At 38.4% G+C, this 18,778-nt stretch overlaps 8 protein-coding genes across 8 annotated transcripts; 4 read left to right on the top strand and 4 right to left on the bottom strand.

Annotated features, from left to right (window-relative positions):
• Nucleotides 1-108: 108 nt before the first annotated feature.
• PRCAT00004797001 (putative serine/threonine protein kinase) lies at nucleotides 109-1,860 on the top strand (the record flags this gene model as incomplete). The annotated part of the gene is made up of 1 exon (XM_062954819.1): nucleotides 109-1,860. The coding sequence occupies one exon, from the start codon at nucleotides 109-111 to the stop codon at nucleotides 1,858-1,860; it is 1,752 nt and encodes a 583-aa protein (XP_062811484.1).
• Nucleotides 1,861-2,078: 218 nt separating this feature from the next.
• Nucleotides 2,079-3,665, top strand: PRCAT00004796001 (uncharacterized protein; the record flags this gene model as incomplete). Its single annotated transcript, XM_062954818.1, has 1 exon — nucleotides 2,079-3,665. The coding sequence occupies one exon, from the start codon at nucleotides 2,079-2,081 to the stop codon at nucleotides 3,663-3,665; it is 1,587 nt and encodes a 528-aa protein (XP_062811483.1).
• A 55-nt stretch (nucleotides 3,666-3,720) lies between these two features.
• Nucleotides 3,721-4,968, bottom strand: PRCAT00004795001 (uncharacterized protein; the record flags this gene model as incomplete). Its single annotated transcript, XM_062954817.1, has 1 exon — nucleotides 3,721-4,968. One exon carries the CDS (start codon nucleotides 4,966-4,968, stop codon nucleotides 3,721-3,723), a length of 1,248 nt encoding a protein of 415 aa, XP_062811482.1.
• Nucleotides 4,969-5,169: 201 nt separating this feature from the next.
• NAR1 (Nar1p) lies at nucleotides 5,170-6,762 on the bottom strand (the record flags this gene model as incomplete). The annotated part of the gene is made up of 1 exon (XM_062954816.1): nucleotides 5,170-6,762. The coding sequence occupies one exon, from the start codon at nucleotides 6,760-6,762 to the stop codon at nucleotides 5,170-5,172; it is 1,593 nt and encodes a 530-aa protein (XP_062811481.1).
• Nucleotides 6,763-7,103: 341 nt separating this feature from the next.
• Nucleotides 7,104-8,456, bottom strand: PRCAT00004793001 (uncharacterized protein; the record flags this gene model as incomplete). Its single annotated transcript, XM_062954815.1, has 1 exon — nucleotides 7,104-8,456. The coding sequence occupies one exon, from the start codon at nucleotides 8,454-8,456 to the stop codon at nucleotides 7,104-7,106; it is 1,353 nt and encodes a 450-aa protein (XP_062811480.1).
• Nucleotides 8,457-8,887: 431 nt separating this feature from the next.
• Nucleotides 8,888-11,488, top strand: KEX2 (kexin; the record flags this gene model as incomplete). The annotated part of the gene is made up of 1 exon (XM_062954814.1): nucleotides 8,888-11,488. One exon carries the CDS (start codon nucleotides 8,888-8,890, stop codon nucleotides 11,486-11,488), a length of 2,601 nt encoding a protein of 866 aa, XP_062811479.1.
• Nucleotides 11,489-12,456: 968 nt separating this feature from the next.
• On the top strand, nucleotides 12,457-13,965 carry ZWF1 (glucose-6-phosphate dehydrogenase; the record flags this gene model as incomplete). The annotated part of the gene is made up of 1 exon (XM_062954813.1): nucleotides 12,457-13,965. One exon carries the CDS (start codon nucleotides 12,457-12,459, stop codon nucleotides 13,963-13,965), a length of 1,509 nt encoding a protein of 502 aa, XP_062811478.1.
• Nucleotides 13,966-14,958: 993 nt separating this feature from the next.
• MSN4 (stress-responsive transcriptional activator) lies at nucleotides 14,959-16,608 on the bottom strand (the record flags this gene model as incomplete). Its single annotated transcript, XM_062954812.1, has 1 exon — nucleotides 14,959-16,608. One exon carries the CDS (start codon nucleotides 16,606-16,608, stop codon nucleotides 14,959-14,961), a length of 1,650 nt encoding a protein of 549 aa, XP_062811477.1.
• Nucleotides 16,609-18,778: the final 2,170 nt, after the last annotated feature.

The following is an 18,778-nucleotide window of genomic DNA, read 5'->3' as shown; positions in this document are numbered from 1 at the left end:
AACTAATGTCAATTATTTTGTCAGTAATCAAAATAACGTTGTGATTATATTGGGGATTATTCGGATGATTCCTTATCAGCAGTATCATAATAGGAATTGAAAATTACTATGCTGAGCGACGAGTTAGCAAGCCATCAAAAGAAGGGTTCGAAACAACGGTTAAAAGACTTATTTTTGAGCTCTTCTCATAAGGATGTCTCGCGTAGCTCAACCAATAGTACGGGAAGTACTGAAAATCCTTCTAATTTCTCCAACCATCGCAGTTTTTTGAAAACCCGAGGGGGCCATTCGGGTGCCTCTCTATCTAGTTTGAGCACTCAAAGCTCTGGGGGGAGGAAAAGTGACCATGATGGGTCAGCTGAACACTATGCCAATTCCTCTTATACCGCAAGTAATATTACGTCTTCACCTGTGGTGAGTCACACGAGTGGGCGCTCAGACGACAATGTTGAATTGAATTCGAGTGTCCAGGAGACTGATTCAGATTCTAAGAACAAATCAAAAGATAGCTTGTCAACAGCAGAATATTCACAATATTCAAGTGATAAGAAACAAGAAGATGTATCCGGTAGTAAGGAAAAACTGGGAAATCGACACCATCACAGTCATTTGTCATTGAAGCGATTTCTCAAGAAGATCAAACATAAAGATGTACATTCACCCATAAAACCAAAGAATCACTCTATTTTACCACTGCATTCATCTTCGGATGTATTTCAGAAGTATGGCCCAGTTGGAAAGTTGTTGGGATCGGGGGCAAGTGGTTCCGTAAATTTGGTTACTTTGAAAGGTGATCCAACGAAAATATTTGCTATTAAGAAGTTCAGATCTAAGTTACCCAATGAATCTGAAAGAGACTATAAGACAAAAGTAACTAATGAATATAAAATTGGCGAATATTTAAAACATCAAAATCTTATTCACACTTATGAGTTAATAAAAGAAGGTTATGGAAAGCCCTTCTCAGAACATGAATACTATATAATAATGGAATATTGTCCTTATGATTTTTTCAATTTAGTCATGTCGGGGCTAATGGATCAGAATGAAATTAACTGTTATTTCAAACAAATTATTAATGGCGTTGCATTTTTGCATCAAAATGGGTTAGCTCATAGAGATTTGAAGCTCGATAATTGCGTGGTGGATTCTAACGGTATTTTAAAGCTAATAGATTTTGGTTCCGCGGTACAATATATGAAAGACTTGACTGAAAATACAAGAAAGGAAGACATTATAGATGACAAGCATAGATTGGTTAGAGCAAAAGGGATTGTGGGCTCCGACCCTTATTTGGCATATGAGGTCTTTCAACTGACAAACTTTGGATATGATCCTCGATTAGTTGATGTCTGGTCAATTGCGATAATATATTGTTGTATGGTCCTAAGAAGATTTCCATGGAAAATACCCAAGGCTAGCGATCCTTCTTTCAAATCATTTGCGGAATTACCAGACCCGAAATCTGAAAATGAACTGAAGCCAGCGAATAAGGGAGCAAACGATTTGAAGACAGGGGTCCCAAATGGCGATACACACCACGGCTCAACCAAGAGAAATGGCTCTCGACCAAATAGGGGTCCAGATAGACTTCTCTATCTTCTCCCTGAAGAATCTCGTTCTATGATCAAAAGCATGCTAACTTTGGACCCCAATTCAAGGCCATTTGCACCAGAACTATTGAAATATGACTTTTACAACTCAATTGATTACTGCCACTACGACAATCATGATATCAATAATAGAGAGTGCTTTAAGGCTACAAATCACCAACATCATTTAATCACGGAAGAAGAGTTACAGAAAATCAACGCCGAGAAAGAGCGTACCAAGAAACTTAAACAAGCCGGTGTTGCTTAGGATTATATAACTGTACTTCGCTCTGTAGCTGAAGCGAAGTAAGACCATAATTTATCTTAAGGGCTTGGGAGCTTGAGGACTCGATGACTATATACAGGAATTATATATAATGTATTGATAGATAAAACAAACTGTATATCAACGTAGCGTCTAAAAGGCATCATTACTAAATGAATCTGCCCTTGGTTTTAAGCAGACTAAAATCATAAAAGCCATAAATGGGAGAAGAGGGACCACATCTACCGGAATGGGTGATAATTTTATCTGGCTACTCATCAGTCATATCAACATTAATTATATTTGTTTGTATATTCTTGCATTTAATAAATTACAGAAAGCCGTTTGAGCAACGGTTGATGATACGAATTCAAATGATAGTTCCATTATTTGCAGTTTCTTGTTTTAGTATGTTGTTGGACCAAAAGTCATACGTCAACAGGTATTTACTAGAACCAACTCGAGAGGTGTATGAAGCGTTTGTGATCTACACATTCTTTTCTTTGCTAACAGATATGCTTGGTGGAGAGCGAAATATCATCATCACAACCAGTGGAAGAGAACCCGTTTCACATCCTGGTATCTTGAGATATATTCTTCCCGATTTAGACATTTCAGACCCCCACACATTTCTTGGAATAAAAAGAGGAATCTTACAGTATGTTTGGTTAAAACCTTTCATATGCTTTGGAACCATTTTGGCTGATGTGTTGGGGTTGTACGACTCGAACAAGATGGGAGCCTCATCCATTTACTTATGGCTTACTATCATATATAACTTCAGCGTGACTATGTCACTTTATTGTTTAGCAATCTTCTGGAAGATCTTATGGAACGATTTGAAGCCATTCAAGCCCGTGAGTAAATTCCTTTGTGTGAAGCTCATTATTTTTGCTTCGTACTGGCAGGGAATTCTCTTGGCCATATTGAATGCGTTAGGGGTTCTCCCTGGCTCAGCTGTTAAGCAGGAACCTAATGTGAATATAGGAATATCTATTCAGAATGCATTACTCTGCTTTGAACTAATTGGTTTTGCCGTCGGGCATTGGCATGCATTTTCTTATCGCCCCTTTACGATATCTAACATACCTTATAGTCGTTTCAAAACTTACTATGCTATCAAAGATGTATTGGGAATTAGAGATTTGGTATACGACTTCAGAGTAACATACAACGGTGATTACTATAAAAATTATAAGAAGTTTGACTCAGTAGAGGCTATGATAACTCACCCAGATTCGAAGGGAAGAATGAGTAGAATAAAACAAGGGCTCCGATACCATAGTGATGGGAAACAAAAGCATTGGTTACCTAATCAAACTTCAGGTGCATCTAATGCCAGCATAACAAGTACTTCAGAACTAAATGCGGTGAATAGCCAATCACTTACTACTCAACCTACTACAGAATACGCCAAATCAATTAACTCAAATGGAACATCGACTAGGGGTCTTTTCTCATCATCTCCTAAATATATTGCATCATTTCCAGAGTCTCCTGTACCATCTATTGATATTGATAACGAAGAAGCATGCCCTTCTATTACAGATATTTTAAATACGGATACCATAAATTACGATAAGGAAATGTTGGATGAAGATGAAAAATACTACAAGAAAGCATGCTCTGTCATCAATAATTATAATTTGGATCAAGTTGAGGTGAAAAGATTAGTGAATTATCCTGTCGTTGACGATATAGTAGATGGCCATCAATATAAAGTTAGGCTAAGGGAACGCCAAAGAAGCATAAACGAACCTGTATTACGAAATAGCGATACCACTAGACATTATGGAAGTATTGTATAATAAATATTTACAAATCAGAGCACAACACTACTTATGTACAAAATAATAAATATCTTTAATCCTCAATTTTAAACAGATACAAGGAATCTAAGTCACTTTCCTTCGCTTTTTGTTGGGATTTCTTCAACTCCAACTCTTTTTGTTTTGCCAATTTTTTTTGTCTCTTGACTTCTTTCTTTGATAACTCCAGCTCAGAATCGTGCTCTTCCATATGTTTCGAAGAAAGATTTCTCTTTGGCGAACATGAGATAATGATTCTGGAATCAAGATCACCACTAATATCATATTCACATTGCAATTCGTCTAACATTTCCTGAATTTGTTGATATATCATCTCATGTCTTCTCATTTCAATTTCCAATTCATCATCCTCATATTTCCTCATATTGCCATTATCCACCACTGATTTACCTTCCTTTAACGTCTCAATAATTCCACCCTCTTTGTCTACCGACTTTCTTGCTGAGTACAAGCTCCTTTTTTCCCCTATATATAAAAGAAATTTTTCACCCTTAGCTAGTCTTTTTGAAATCTCTGCCCTCTTTTGATTCTTCAAGTCACCAACACTTATATTCCAAGCCAAAGTAATAATTTTGGTAGAAGACTTCTTCTTCTCAGCCCTATCTCTTTGCCTCACGGCTTTTTGAGCTGCAATACTGCCTTTTTCTAAGAGTTCTTGCTCTCTTATCTCTGCTAGTTCATCTGTGTACAACCTTATCATGTCCGACACTTTACTCACTTTTACCAAGGGCAACAGCAGTGACTGATTAGGCGGGACCATGTGTAAACCTTTGTGCCCAAGATCCAAATTATTAACTATTTCAACTAAATGTTTCGTTACTAACTTGTTATTATCTGGGTCAACGTAACTCACATTATAATTTTTATTATATGTATGGATCTTAGTAATGATAGATTTGATAGCATTCTGAGCTTGTTCAGAGCCAGTTTCAAACTGGAACCTTGCCAACTTCCTTGTCTGCTTGTTATGTCCTCCATCATTTTTCTTTGTACGTGACTTATGCTTAGGGCCCAGTTTTTTATCCAGGGGATGGTGTTTCGTTTTTCCGATATTGTTCGGATCAAACATCATCGCAAACCTGTTATTCTCTTTGCCGTGACCATTTGGAGCCTTATCATGGTATTTTGCAGGATTGTTTAAAAGCTGGTCCAAGTTTAGACCACCGGAGCCCTTTGCCTGAGCATTTATTCGTTGAAAATCAAATGGTTTATATGTTATTGCAGATCTAGAGAGATACCTCCTTGCAATAGGGCTAGCTAACAGCTTAAATAGACTAGACATACCGTAATAGAGGTTCAAGTAGACTATCCCGTAAACTATCTCTATATCAGTATTAATTTCAAGATTTTTCACGTAGATTTTATATACACAACGCTATCTCTTACTTAAGAATTGGAAATGTAGCGTAGCATTGTATTAATTAGAGGATTTGCCTATAAAAAGCTCTATGAACTCCATTATGTATGAGAATGTTATATGAAGTTACCATTTTGCACCAAGCAAAACAGCATTTGGGTCATTTGAAGGTTCCAACTCATGAAACCAGGTTTTCAAGAGCCTAGACTCACTGATATCGAAGTCCCGACAGAAGTTTTGACACCATGACATTATAGACGAGATAGATAAATTTCCACTCAGAGATAAATCAGTAATAGGAATTGTAGCATAGTTTTCCAAAGCTTTATTTATCCAATCCTTGTTATTAACACCAGAAGCAGGACTAATTTGGCCACCTCCATTAATGCATCCGTTGGGACATGCCATTATCTCAACATAATCACATTTAGAAGGATCTGCTAATTCCTGAGAAGACAGAGATGCACCCATCCTGGCACGCCTTCTTGAAGCAAGAGGATTAGATTTGACAACGGTTGAGTTTGATGGCTTTAATTTTCTTACCAAGTTTTGGATGTTCCTGAAACCATTAACAACAGCAGAGCTAGCTACTGTCTTTCCATCATGCATCAAACGTATTTCGTAGACGTCGGTATTGCGACCAGCTACTGTATTCAAGGAAAAATTGGCTTCCTGGTAAATATCTGGATACTTTAATGTCAAGTGTATCTTTGTCATTATCAAATAATTAAACCCATAGCCGCCCGATGCTGATCCACTATCGTTCGTCCAGGATAGCTCTGAAAATGGCCAATTTGGGACCGAAGCTTTTCGGTACAAATTAGATATCGACTCAGATGAATTTAAAATGCTTTGGAAATTTGAAGGAAACAACAGGTATCTATCTTGGTGTTGCTCTAGTAATGTGACTAACTCCTTGGCAGTTAATACACAGTCAACATCAGCTGTTTCGGGATCTTCTTGTTCGGGCCTTGCACTTTCCAATTTTTTGTCAAAACATGGCATTATTGAGAGATGATAGATTTCACTTCTTTTGACGCCCTGTTCTTGTGCCGCTAATGATTTGAGTAAGCACCCAGTAATTTGCTGGGGTGATTTAATATTGGAAACACGATTTAAGACATGAGGATGAGTCTTCTCAGCATACAAGACCCAGCCAGGGCATATAGATGACAATGTAGGACCCTCATAGTTAGCTTCTTTTTTCTCTATTATGCCTTGGGCTTCGTACAACAACGAAAGCTTTCTTCCTACAGCAGTTCCAACCACGTAGCTAAAACCAAACTGATTTATAAGTAGATTCAAAAGGAGCCTATCTATTTCCTCCACAGACAAATTGTAAGCTGTTGCCAAGGAGGAGCGAGACTGATGCGATATGCTGGCGACAAAGATTTTATCACATGTACCAGACTCTTTTTCTTGAAGAACCTTTACTAACTCGTTGTGTGAATGCTGAGCAACAAGCACTTCTTCAGCCGATGTAATACATCCTGAACATGCTAAACAATCGGACAAAGATATTTGGGCCGGCGACAAATTAGCTTGCTTTCCATCTATCTTTGATATCTCCAATGGCTTACCATTTTCATCTATCTGTATCTCAACTTCTCCTATGCTCGTTCGCTCAGTCAGCTTCTTCTCTTCATTTATAGGCTTGATGCATGCAACTCCGGGTGAAATAAAATCATTCAAATCATCTGCTGATAATATAGCACTCATAATTAATATTCAAGCTCTAATGGAGTAAGAATATAGAATGCTTTTCTATTATCTCTATAAGTCTGGTGTACTAGTATCTTAGAAATAATAAGAATTCTATCTGACTAATGGTTAAAAGTAGATTCGATTAGCAAATAGTGATGAGCACAATCACGTGATGTTTAATGATAAGAGACCACGTGACTCAACGGCGAAACGTAATAATGCAGGGATCTACTATATATATCTACAAAATATATATATGTATATATGAACACAGGTAGTTTAAAGCTATATATACACTGAAAGCCTCTCTCAGAAGCTTTTCGATAAGAAAAAAAAGGAAAATGCAAAATTCTATTTTATGATTGTTCTCTCTCTTCATCACTTAAGTCCCCAAGCTCGAACTCTTCCGCTACGTTGCTGCCAACTTGATCATAGTCACTTTCAAAGCCAAGTCTACCGTCAAAATCATAACCCACTAGTTTCAAGTAAAATGTTAGGAGTAAAAGTAACCATAAGTAAATTGTAAAAGCTGCTGCTGATACTACCAATACGTAAGCCGAATGATCAGACCCCAACTGCGATACGAGTATAAGTTGTTCCTCATTTGCAGCCATGAACATAATACCTGACAAAGTCAAGCAAAATGGAGGAAGGTATTGGAAGGCGAGTATATTTCCATTTTCACTGCACGGAGCGTCTTTCAAGAGCATCAGAATTTCAATTATTCTGCTAACTCCAGCGGCCATTAGAGCAATTCCGAAAACACCATGAACTTTGGTTGATATTTGCAGATGCTGAACATGTTGAGACATAGACCAACCGGTGAATATTAAAAGTAAGGCTGGGATGAAGGTCCTGTTACGTTTTCTAGCTAGAAAAATACCCAATAGACCACCAGCCCACCATATTATACCCATCGCCGTGTGTTGGTAATCACCCATAGACCAATCTTCCGTGCCCCACCTATGCTCTGTGAAAGTGTTCACAATGCCCCAAATACACATCAAGAACGAGTCATAGAACTCCTGAGACTTGACATTTGGGTTACTATTATCGACCAAATGGTGTTTCCTGATCCAGGGTATTACCAAGACAAGACTCAAAACGAAAGAATAGCCAACAAAAGCCAGCCCCATAATTCCATGAGCTATACATTGACCAGTATGCTTTCCGTAGCAAAAGCCGAACAACGCAACAGGTGCCATACAGACCCTCACCCAACCAGTTAAAACGACCAAGACAGAAAGTGCCTTATATGCCTTGTAAGACCACCCAGTCAGAGACTTAGAGCCGAGATGTGGGTAAAATTTATTAATGACCATATTGGAACCGTTAATTAGACTTCCAATAAATACTGTAGCTCCAAATAGAATGCTCAAGAACCAGCTCGTACCTTTCGACGTACGATTCTCATGGTTATTATTGTCAGGAAAATCAAGAAAGAGGCTTTCGAAGACAGAGTACGCTGTTGAAACAAACTGAAACACTAAAGACCAATGTAACCGGTCCGCAAATGCCAACACCGAAGAAACTGAAGGTAGCACCAATAACAATGCTAGAGAGCATATCCAATGGAATGTTTTTGAGCCAGCATTAATAGGGTGGAATTCGACACGGTCACCCATACCCTCCATGCTGTCTTCATCAGTATCAGCCAAAACACAACAGGCAATTGCCAATAATGGCCAAATCCTTTTGATTTGGATCATATTAGAGATTCTACCAATAACAACAAAGAAAATTTCCCTTAAAACCTCAAATCCTGTTATTAGCTAGATATATATCCTCCTTGCTTAGTGTATACGAAGATGATTCTATATTAGATGGCTTTCCGTTTGTTTTATAGTCACCTCAATGTGTGCTAAAGAAGGCCTTTAAACGACGTGTTCCATTATTACATAATCGGTTGATTTTCACTAAAATACAACGTAATGGAAATGTTAAATCGCACATAAAACCTTGCTTTCACAAGATACACTATTCAATAAGACTAGAGGGCTTTAAAGAGTTTAGTTGTTAACATAATCAAAGATCATTTTCTAATTCCTTTTAACAGGAAGATCCGATCTACAGTCGTTAATTCTTTTTTTTTTTTTTGTTTTCATTCATACGTTAATAATATCACAAACAGTTCTTTATCATGGTGTCGATTTTGATTAGAAAGCTCATGATTGCACTCATATTATGGGTCTATCTATCATCTTCGAAAAAAATACCTACAAGAGATTACAACAATAAGAATTATTTCGTGGTAGAGTTGCAAGCATCAGACAAAAGTGAGCCTTTGAAGTCATTTTTAAAGCAGCATCAGGACTATGAGTTTGAGCATCCGATTATAGGACTTGATGATCACTATGTTTTCAGTATAAACAAAAGTCACCCTCACAATGAATTTTTGGGAAATTTCAACTCAAACAATGAACATTTAATTAAGAGATCTCCTGGATTCGAAGAGGACTTTGATGACCTAGTTAATAATCAGGATATCAAATCGATCCACATGCTACCCCCTAAAAGATTAGAGAGAAGGATGCCTGTTCCAATGACAGATGAAGAGAAGAATATTATTGACAAGAGAGGGGGAGCAACGGACTCTGCCCAGGAAAGGATTAAAAAGGTAAGTAAAGAGCTTAGCATCAAGGACCCGATTTTCAACCTGCAGTGGCATTTAATTAATACGTTGTATCCCGGTCATGATGTGAATGCTTCGGGATTGTGGTATGAAGGGATCACAGGTAAGGGAATAGTTACAGCAATAGTTGATGACGGTTTGGATTATGAAAGCATGGATTTAAAAGATAATTTTAACTTGCAAGGGTCATGGGATTTTAATGACAATAGAAACAACCCTTTTCCGAGTCTTGCAGATGATTATCATGGAACCAGATGTGCGGGAGAAATTGCAGCAGTCAGAAATGACGTTTGTGGTATTGGTGTGGCATACGATTCTCAGGTAAGTGGAATCAGAATATTATCGGGATCTATTACTGCAGCAGACGAAGCAGCAGCCATGATGTATGGTCTTGACGTAAATGACATCTATTCATGTTCTTGGGGTCCTACAGATGACGGAAGAACACTTGCTCGTCCTGACCTCATAGTCAGAAAGGCTATGGTAAAAGGGATACAAGAGGGAAGGAAAAATAAAGGATCAGTTTATGTTTTTGCATCAGGAAATGGAGCTAGATTTGGAGATTCTTGTAATTTTGATGGTTATACAAACTCTATTTATTCTATAACGGTTGGTGCCGTTGACCATAAAGGAATTTACCCAACTTATTCCGAAGCTTGCTCGGCTGTAATGGTTGTTACATATTCTGCTGGGTCCGGAGAACACATCCACACGACTGATATCAGAAAGAAATGTACATCCTTACATGGGGGAACCTCAGCTGCTGCACCTTTGGCAGCTGGAATCTACTCTTTAGTCTTACAGGCAAACAGCAACTTAACTTGGAGAGATGTTCAATACGTGTCAGCATTAAGCGCAGTTCCTATAAATGAAGATGATGGCAATTATCAGATGACGGCGATAGGAAGGAAGTACTCTCATAGGTACGGCTTCGGAAAGCTTGATGCATATAAACTAGCGCATTTTGCTCAGACATGGAAGAACGTGAACCCCCAAACTTGGTACTATTCAGATTCAGTGAATATTGACAAGAGAGTAACAGTAACCAATGACGACAATGGGCTGATGAAAAGTATCGTGACCGTCACTGAGGATGATCTCAAGGTCACTAATTTTAAAAGGGTGGAGCATATCACAGTCAATGTGAATGTAGATGCATCCTATAGAGGTCGAGTAGGCATTAAAATTACTTCTCCTTTCGGAGTCGTGAGCAATCTCGCAGTGTTCCGCCCTTTGGATTCATCTAAGTCGGGATTTAATGATTGGAATTTTATGTCCGTTGCACATTGGGGTGAGTCTGGATTAGGTAACTGGACTCTTGAGGTCTTTGGTGATAAGCATCAGGAACCAAATCATATACATTTCAAGAGTTGGTCTATGAAGCTCTTCGGAGAGTCTAGTAATCCTGAAAAGGCAGAAAAATTCGACATTGGAAAAGATTATGCAGCGGAAAGAAGAGATAGATTAGATGAGTTGAAAAATGAAAAGACATCTACGAAAGAAAATGCTGTACCTACGACTACGAGCACATCTAGTACACAGAAAAGCAAAGAAACTACCAAGGCGCCAAACAAAACAACAAGCAAAACGTCGTCATCACATACAACACTGACGAGCAAAGCTGGGCAAAGTGGACATCAAAGTGCAACACTGGATCCTGAGGAAGGCAAAAATAAGCATTATACGTCTGACCATACTGGTCAGTACTTTATGGCCTTGGCTGTACTCGGGTTTATTATAGTCATAGTGTTTATGAGATTCCACAAGACACCAGGTAGTTCCAGGAGAAGAAGAAGAAGAGACGAATACGAATTTGATATTATCCCGGGCGAAGATTACTCCGACAGTAACGTCGAAGATGACGAAGACTCTTTGGACTTGGGTCCCCGAAACGACCAGAGACGGTACGATAGACAGACAGATGAAGCCAGAGATAGGTTATTTGAGCAGTATGATCCACTGGCTGACCAGGATCACGACGAAATGTTCAAGATTGATGATGATGAAGACCATCATGCGACAGAATCGTTGTCTAAATCTTCCCATGCTGAACCTGAGAATACCGAGGCCCGTCCTGACCCCAAAACTACTACTGCGGGTGACTCTTGAGTAAATTGCATGCTCATGCAATAACAAGCTTGAGCAAAAAAAGTTCTCGCACTACATACTTCTACATGGACCATTGGCCCCTTTTTAACTATAGGCTTATAAAGACCACTCCCTTTTTAGACAATAAAGAATCAATATGATAGGAATCTGCCCTGAAAAGTATATATATATATTAAAGTAATTCCATCTTTCTTCTCTTTTAGTAGTGTGTGGTAGTGTAAGAACTTCCGTTATCCAGCCTCTTACTCCAGCCTCTTACTCCAGCCTCTTACTCCAACCTTTTCTCCAGCCTTTTCTTAACGCCTCTCATCCGTTATTGTCTTCCGCATTCCCACCTTTGGTTCCCGATACTCACTCGTAAAACTGTCAACCCGCATCCCTATAACCAATGCTCCATTACTGTCTACTAAAGATACCTAGCCACTCAATTGATTAGAGATTTCGACTTCATGAGGGCCACTACAGATGCCACCCTGCAATTCAATGTCTATAGGGCTCCTTCGTTATCAGTTCTTCTCTCGTATTAATCATCGTCTCCCGGTCGAGATGAATGCTCACGTGGTTACGGTGCCCGGTTCTCCGATCAGGCATTGAAAATTGCCCATACTGATAATTCCCTTGGGCCACTAATGAATCATACCCATCACTTTCCAAGCTGGACACTAATTCTATAATTATATTCAATTAGAATTTAGTATAAAGTATATATTTCACATTACAGGTGGAATTGATTTCGATTCAGCAATTGAGTGAGCAACCTTGTTATTTAAAGAGCAAGAACCGAGAACAGTTTCGATTGTAGGTTGCTAATAAGCGTGAAGGCAAACGACGGACCGACGATAGAAAAAAAAAGTATTTACGATAGAAAATAGGCTGAAATTTATCCTTAACTATCGACAAGAACATTTGTAACGTGAAATATTACCAGGAACCAAAGGGATTAACTTATAATATTAAATTATATAGCAATGGCAAACGACGCATTAGGCAAATACGTTAGCATCGTTATCTTTGGAGCTTCTGGTGACTTGGCTAAAAAGAAGACATTTCCTGCTCTTTTTGGACTCTTTCGTCAAGGTCTCTTACCATCGACTGTACAGATAATTGGTTATGCAAGATCGAAGCTAGACATCGATGACTTTAAGAAGAGAATTGCAGACCACTTTGACATAAAGGATGAGAAGAACAAGCCCAAGGTTGATGAATTTCTCAAAATGGTTACTTACCATTCCGGTGCTTACGACACCGACTCTGGATACAAGGAATTGAATGAGAAGATTGTCAAGTATGAGAAGGATAACAATGTTACAAGACCAGAAAGGTTGTTTTACTTGGCTTTACCACCGTCTGCCTTTACCGGAGTAGCTGAACACTTGAAGACTAACGTTTACGTCGAAGGAGGTGCTATCAGGCTCGTTGTTGAGAAGCCCTTCGGTCGTGATTTGAAAACTTCCAGGGAGTTGCAAGACAATTTAGCACCACTATTTACTGAAGATGAGTTGTATAGAATTGATCATTACTTGGGTAAAGAAATGGTAAAGAACTTATTGGTATTGAGATTTGGAAATGAAATTATGAATGCAGCATGGAACAAGAATCATATCAAATCAATTCAAATTTCCTTCAAGGAGTCCTTCGGCACTGAGGGAAGAGGTGGTTACTTCGATGAGATTGGAATCGTTAGGGATGTTATGCAAAATCACTTGTTGCAAATTTTGACATTATTAACCATGGAAAGGCCCGTTTCCTTTGACCCAGAAGCTATCAGAGATGAAAAGGTTAAAGTCCTCAAAGCTTTTGGAGAAATTGATACTAAAAGAATGTTGGTTGGTCAATATGCCAAATCTGAAGATGGTAAAAAGCCAGGTTATTTGGATGATGACACAGTGAAGAATGATTCTAAATGTGCGACTTACGCTGCACTCGCTCTTGAATGTCATAATGAAAGATGGGAAGGCGTTCCTTTCGTCATGAGGGCTGGAAAGGCCTTGGACGAATCTAAAGTTGAGATTAGAGTTCAGTTCAAACCAGTCGCAAAGGGTATGTTCGAGGAAATTCAAAGAAACGAGTTGGTCATCAGGATTCAACCAGATGAGGCTATTTACATGAAAATAAACTCAAAGATTCCAGGTGTTTCTACTGAAACTTCATTGACAGATTTGAATTTGACTTATTCTAAAAGATATTCTCATGACTTTTGGATCCCAGAGGCATATGAGTCATTATTGAGAGATTGTCTTCTTGGTAATCATTCAAACTTCGTAAGAGATGATGAATTGGACGTCTCATGGAAGTTATTTACACCTCTTCTTGAATACATCGAAGGCGAAAATTCTCCAGAATTAGAAAAGTACCCATATGGATCCAAGGGACCAAAGCATTTAAGGGAGTTTTTAAATGAACATGGTTATGTATTTTCCGACCCTGGTACTTATCAATGGCCCTTGACTACACCAAGCGTAAAGGGTAAGATTTGAAACGAGTTATTTTACAGGTTTAAGTAGTCCCTAAATTAGTGAAAAGTCATAATTCTAGTTCGTTGCAACTTTTTAGTACTCTACAAGTAAGAATATATGGTTAAACGATGCAATACGATATGACGGAGATATATTTTACTCTTCAACTTCGAAACTCTCAAATCTCTTGAATCAGACATCCATGGAAGGTCTATGAGCGGTCACCGGCATACTAAGATGGGTTCTTGATGTATGCTACCGAGGAAACTGCGAATGTTTATGGAATTTTTCATCACTTCAAATGATTAATGAGCTTCAATTGTTGAAGAGAAAAAAATTTCTTTCACGCTCTTAACGAGTGTGCTTAAATGAATCTATCATCTGTCTTCCGAGGTACTCAGCCGTTAGCTGACCCACCATAAGCCAAAATTAGGTAAAAAAACCAAAGGAGAAAAAATATCTAAATTGACCCTTTATAGCATATGAATCAGAATCGTAAAATACTGGCAAGTATAAGCCCAATCAACACCTCTTGCAACAGAGGCTATTGTTAAAAGGACAATTATCAACCCTGTCGTCATAGTCGAATCAGACTGGGAAAGAAGAATACTTAGTTTCATCATCTTCAGTATGCACAAAAGTATTAGATATTCTTTATCAAGAGCGTATACTCTTTAAGTGACTTTCAAAGGACAGATAAATAGATTCTATAAGCCCAAACTTAAAAGTGTTCAATAATAATATCTTCAAAGCATTGTAAAAATTGAGTGAAAAATTTCTGCTTTCTTTCACCAGCTTTCCCTTTTTATAGTTCATCGAGATGACTTTACCCGGATTTTTCATTTCTACAGAAATCATTACTAGCATGTCAGACGACTTTAAAGAGATGGCACCAACATGCTATGAAGTACTATTACTGTCAATGAAACGTCCAATGATTAAAACATACTATTAAAAAAAAAAGAAGAACAAAATACTATACGTAAACGCAAGCGAGAGGTGATATTATGAAAGTCAACTGTTCAATGAACTGGAATCCTTTTTCTTCCTGTTGTGAGCATTAGGGTTGCCGTAAATTATGGTAGTAGAACCGTTAGAGTTTGTCTTATAGTGAGTTTTCAAATGCTGAGCCAAATTATCAGATCTACTGAATTTCTTATCACAATATTTACAATGAAACGGTCTTATGTTTGAGTGCACAGATCTATGGTGTCTCTTTAAATGTTCTGATCTTTTAAAATGCTTATCACAGTTAGGACAGGGAAAGGCTGGAGCCTCTTCCTCTGTATCTAATGAGCTCTCAAACTTTTCTTTCTGGTTTATCCTAGGTGTTGTTTGTGGGGATGCTCTACTTGATTTAACAGGAGAAGTCTGCTTAGACCTGCTTTGGTTGATTGGTGGAGCAGCAACTGGCACAGGATTCTCCTCGATTGCTTCATTTTGGCTCTTAGACTTTGGCACTGGCTTGATATCTATCCCTGAGTATATCATCACCAGGTCAAAGCCATTTTGTGACTTTCTTCTCTTCTTCTTCTGACCAGCAGTAGAATTAGGAACTTGACTAGAAGGGAGTGAAGGAGGAACCGCAAATGTAGAACCAACATCATCATGCATGTGACTATAACACTGAATCGAGTTTCTTCTTTTGTGATAGAACCCCGATTTAATAACACCAGTAGGATTCGCCATTATTTCAGCAGCAGAATTGTCGATATTTTCGTCATCGTTGTCTACTGTCTGTAAAGTATTATTCAACCAATACGTGATTGCGTTGAAGCATTCATCATTCATTTTAAAATCAAACTTCTGACTTATTGTCTGAGGCGTCATATGAGGTTGACTTTCCAGATGTTGTTGAACTTGAGAATTCTGAACCTTGCCCTTTTTTTGATGCAGTTGGACACCACTACTAGGTAATTTTGAGGTAGTATAATTCCTATAATTTCTCGTTTCATTTCGAAATAGAGTAGTCAATGATGGTGAAGACATAGAAACTGGAATTTTGTTCGAAGTAAATAGTTCTCGTGGATTGATCGTACGCTCCTCTTGATTGATATCTCTATTAGTGCCGTAATATTCAGGGGAAGGTGATTTCGAGATCTGTGTCGCATTCAACGGTTGCTTCAATGATAATAAATTCAACCGGTCAATTGGTAATGAAGAAGCTGAAGAGTGCCTTCCTTCGTTACCTAACCTCAGAGCCAGCTGCTGCTGTTGAGGTGGCTGCTTATTCTGCGGGGACTGCAGAGTTTGGTTTCGGTAACCCGCGAAGCCTATAGCCTGTGGTGGTCCCAGGTTCGTTTGGACAGATTTCTTTGGGGAGTTAGGAAAGTCAGGCGTGGTATGATTTGTATGATTAATGTAGTTCAAGTTACGCAACGAAGAAGTCGAGGAAGACCAATTACTCATGACTTCTTCACTATTATCGTGAAGGTTGTTCTCGTCAAATATTTCCTCGTACATATTATAACTTTCGCCGTTGACTGTGGCTCCGATACCGCCGGTACCAGAATTCAAAGCCCATCCTTCGTCTTCCTTATAACCCATCATCATCATACTGTGTAGCCCTTCCCCATGCATCATACTACTAGGGGGCATACCAAGTATATAGCTCGACCCACTATTGTTACTGCTTGCACCGTCAAATATCGTCTGGTCCTCCATAGTTACTCCTGTCCCTTGCTTTATCTCTACTCTCTTGATATTTATGTTATATCTTATCTGTCTACTTCTCTATTTCTTTTTCTGTCTTGATTCCCTCCTATGCTTCTTGAGTTGACTGTTGACTCTACTTATTATTAATTAAACTGAACTCAGTTATAGATAAGGATTTTGCTCGGATTTATTTCTTATTTCCACTCTCAACCGTTCTCTTGTATGCTCTAGTGTATCACTAAATTCGTATCTAGGAAGCTAACTGTACTTAGTGATTACAATTATCTAGCCACCTCTTTGATAACTTTCACTTTATCTCTGACTTTTCGGCCGATTAAGAAATGCGGTGGTATTGATGGTGAAATGCTCTCTGATTGGAAAGTTTTAAAGTGCGAAATTATCTACTGCAAGATGGTTATGAGGCACTTGGTTGGATTCCACCGAGAAACCAAGATACTACACGAGCAGTGGGCAAGTTCAAGAGTTGAAAGAGTGTCGTAAGATGAAGGGCTGTCATCTGCCCGTCTGAAAATATTGCCATGGCAAATTCTATAGCTTACGGAAGAATGACTTCGAGCAATAATAGGATATTTAGTGTCTGCGATACCAGTCCGAATGAGATAATTTTTAACACGATAAGAGGGGATTTCTTTATTGCTGGTCCGCAGTTTGCAATCCCAGTAAATCCACTAAACATAGAACAAACAAGAGAGTATTTTTAACTTAGCGAAGAAATCTAGCTAAGAACACGACATAAGATTGGTCAGTTAAGCGTAGGAAAAGGTGTGGCTTGTATAGCAGAACAGTAACGGGTTAGTGGAAAAAATATTCATCGTGCCTAAGCCAGTATCTTAGTGGGTCGTCCGGAAGTCAAGAGGAGATTTACATTACTTGGCACTATGGTGGCTTTAGATGGTGATTCCCACCTTACTTTCGCTCGTGCACATTTCTCAAATACTTTGAGAAACTTTGGCATACGATAACAGTCAGAAGCGAACTTAAGCTATATGCTGCGAAATCGCTTCTGACTGTTGTAGTATTTGTAATGAGAAAAAAAAATTCCGTCTTCATAGAAACCAATTACACTGCCATGGTCAAATGATTTCATTCGATGATTATTTGAATTATGTGCAGCTGGCAGTATAGATTGGTCGAATGTCACCAACACAACGCTCCAGCGACATAATGAATCGATTTCGATCACGGATCAATTACTCTTAAACTCTAGTTTATATGAACAATATGGAATGTACAGATGCAGCCGTAATGTGTTCACGTCGCTGATTTATCAAAGTAAGTAATGATCCTAAGTGAAGGCACCTGACTCACTTCAAGTTTCACAAAATATACTTTGTCAAGGAGAGTACAAGCCTCTCTTCAAAAGCGACATCTCAACACCTAGAACACTTTCTCGTTTGCTTGACAAAAATTGAAGGGTAAAAAGCGAATTGTTTAACAAAAAGATAGTTAACCATTGAATTGGAATATGAAACCAGTTTTACTATAAGTGGCCCCCCAGAAGGCCCTGGAAACATACATGTGTCAGACATGATATCTTATTGGCAAATTTCATGAAGGGGTGAGATATGAAAGCGTGAAAAAAGTCGCCAAACCTTCCTAAGATGAAAGAGGGAAGACGTAAAACATTATTCGGCCGCTAGGTTAATAATTGCTCGTACAATTGTGATGACCATTAAAAATAGAAGGCTCATTCCTAAAATAGAACATTGTTAATGTCGCAGTGTGAGACCTTATTCAACGTCTTCAACATCATCCGTACCGTACCATCTTTGTGCAAAACTCATCATATGCTATCTAATACTTCCCTGGCGTAACTAAGGCTATGAGCTCGATAACCACCAAAACTTTGGGGGAATAAAATTCTAATGGGTCCTATTACGCACCAAATTTTTAAGAATCTGCTTCGATCGGCATTAATAGAATAGGGAATATTAACTAGATGTTAGCAATATAAGTATAAATAAGTTTTTTATCAGTTCTCATGGACTGAAGTTATATTGGATAATAGTGAATAGTTTGTCTCACTCGAAAAATTGCAGTCATTCATATATGTGATTATCGGGAAGATTTCTATTTTAACTCACAGATTTAGTACTCGTCAAAGTTAAGACATGTCGGTGTTTGGCTTCAATAACTTCGACGGTCCAAAAAAAAAAAA

This window comes from Priceomyces carsonii, assembly GCF_900007245.1.
Source record: "Priceomyces carsonii strain CBS4050 genome assembly, scaffold: Debaryomyces_carsonii_scaffold_5, whole genome shotgun sequence".
NCBI classification, from domain to species: Eukaryota; Fungi; Ascomycota; class Pichiomycetes; order Serinales; family Debaryomycetaceae; genus Priceomyces; species Priceomyces carsonii.
This window is presented reverse-complemented; position numbering and strand designations above follow the sequence as displayed.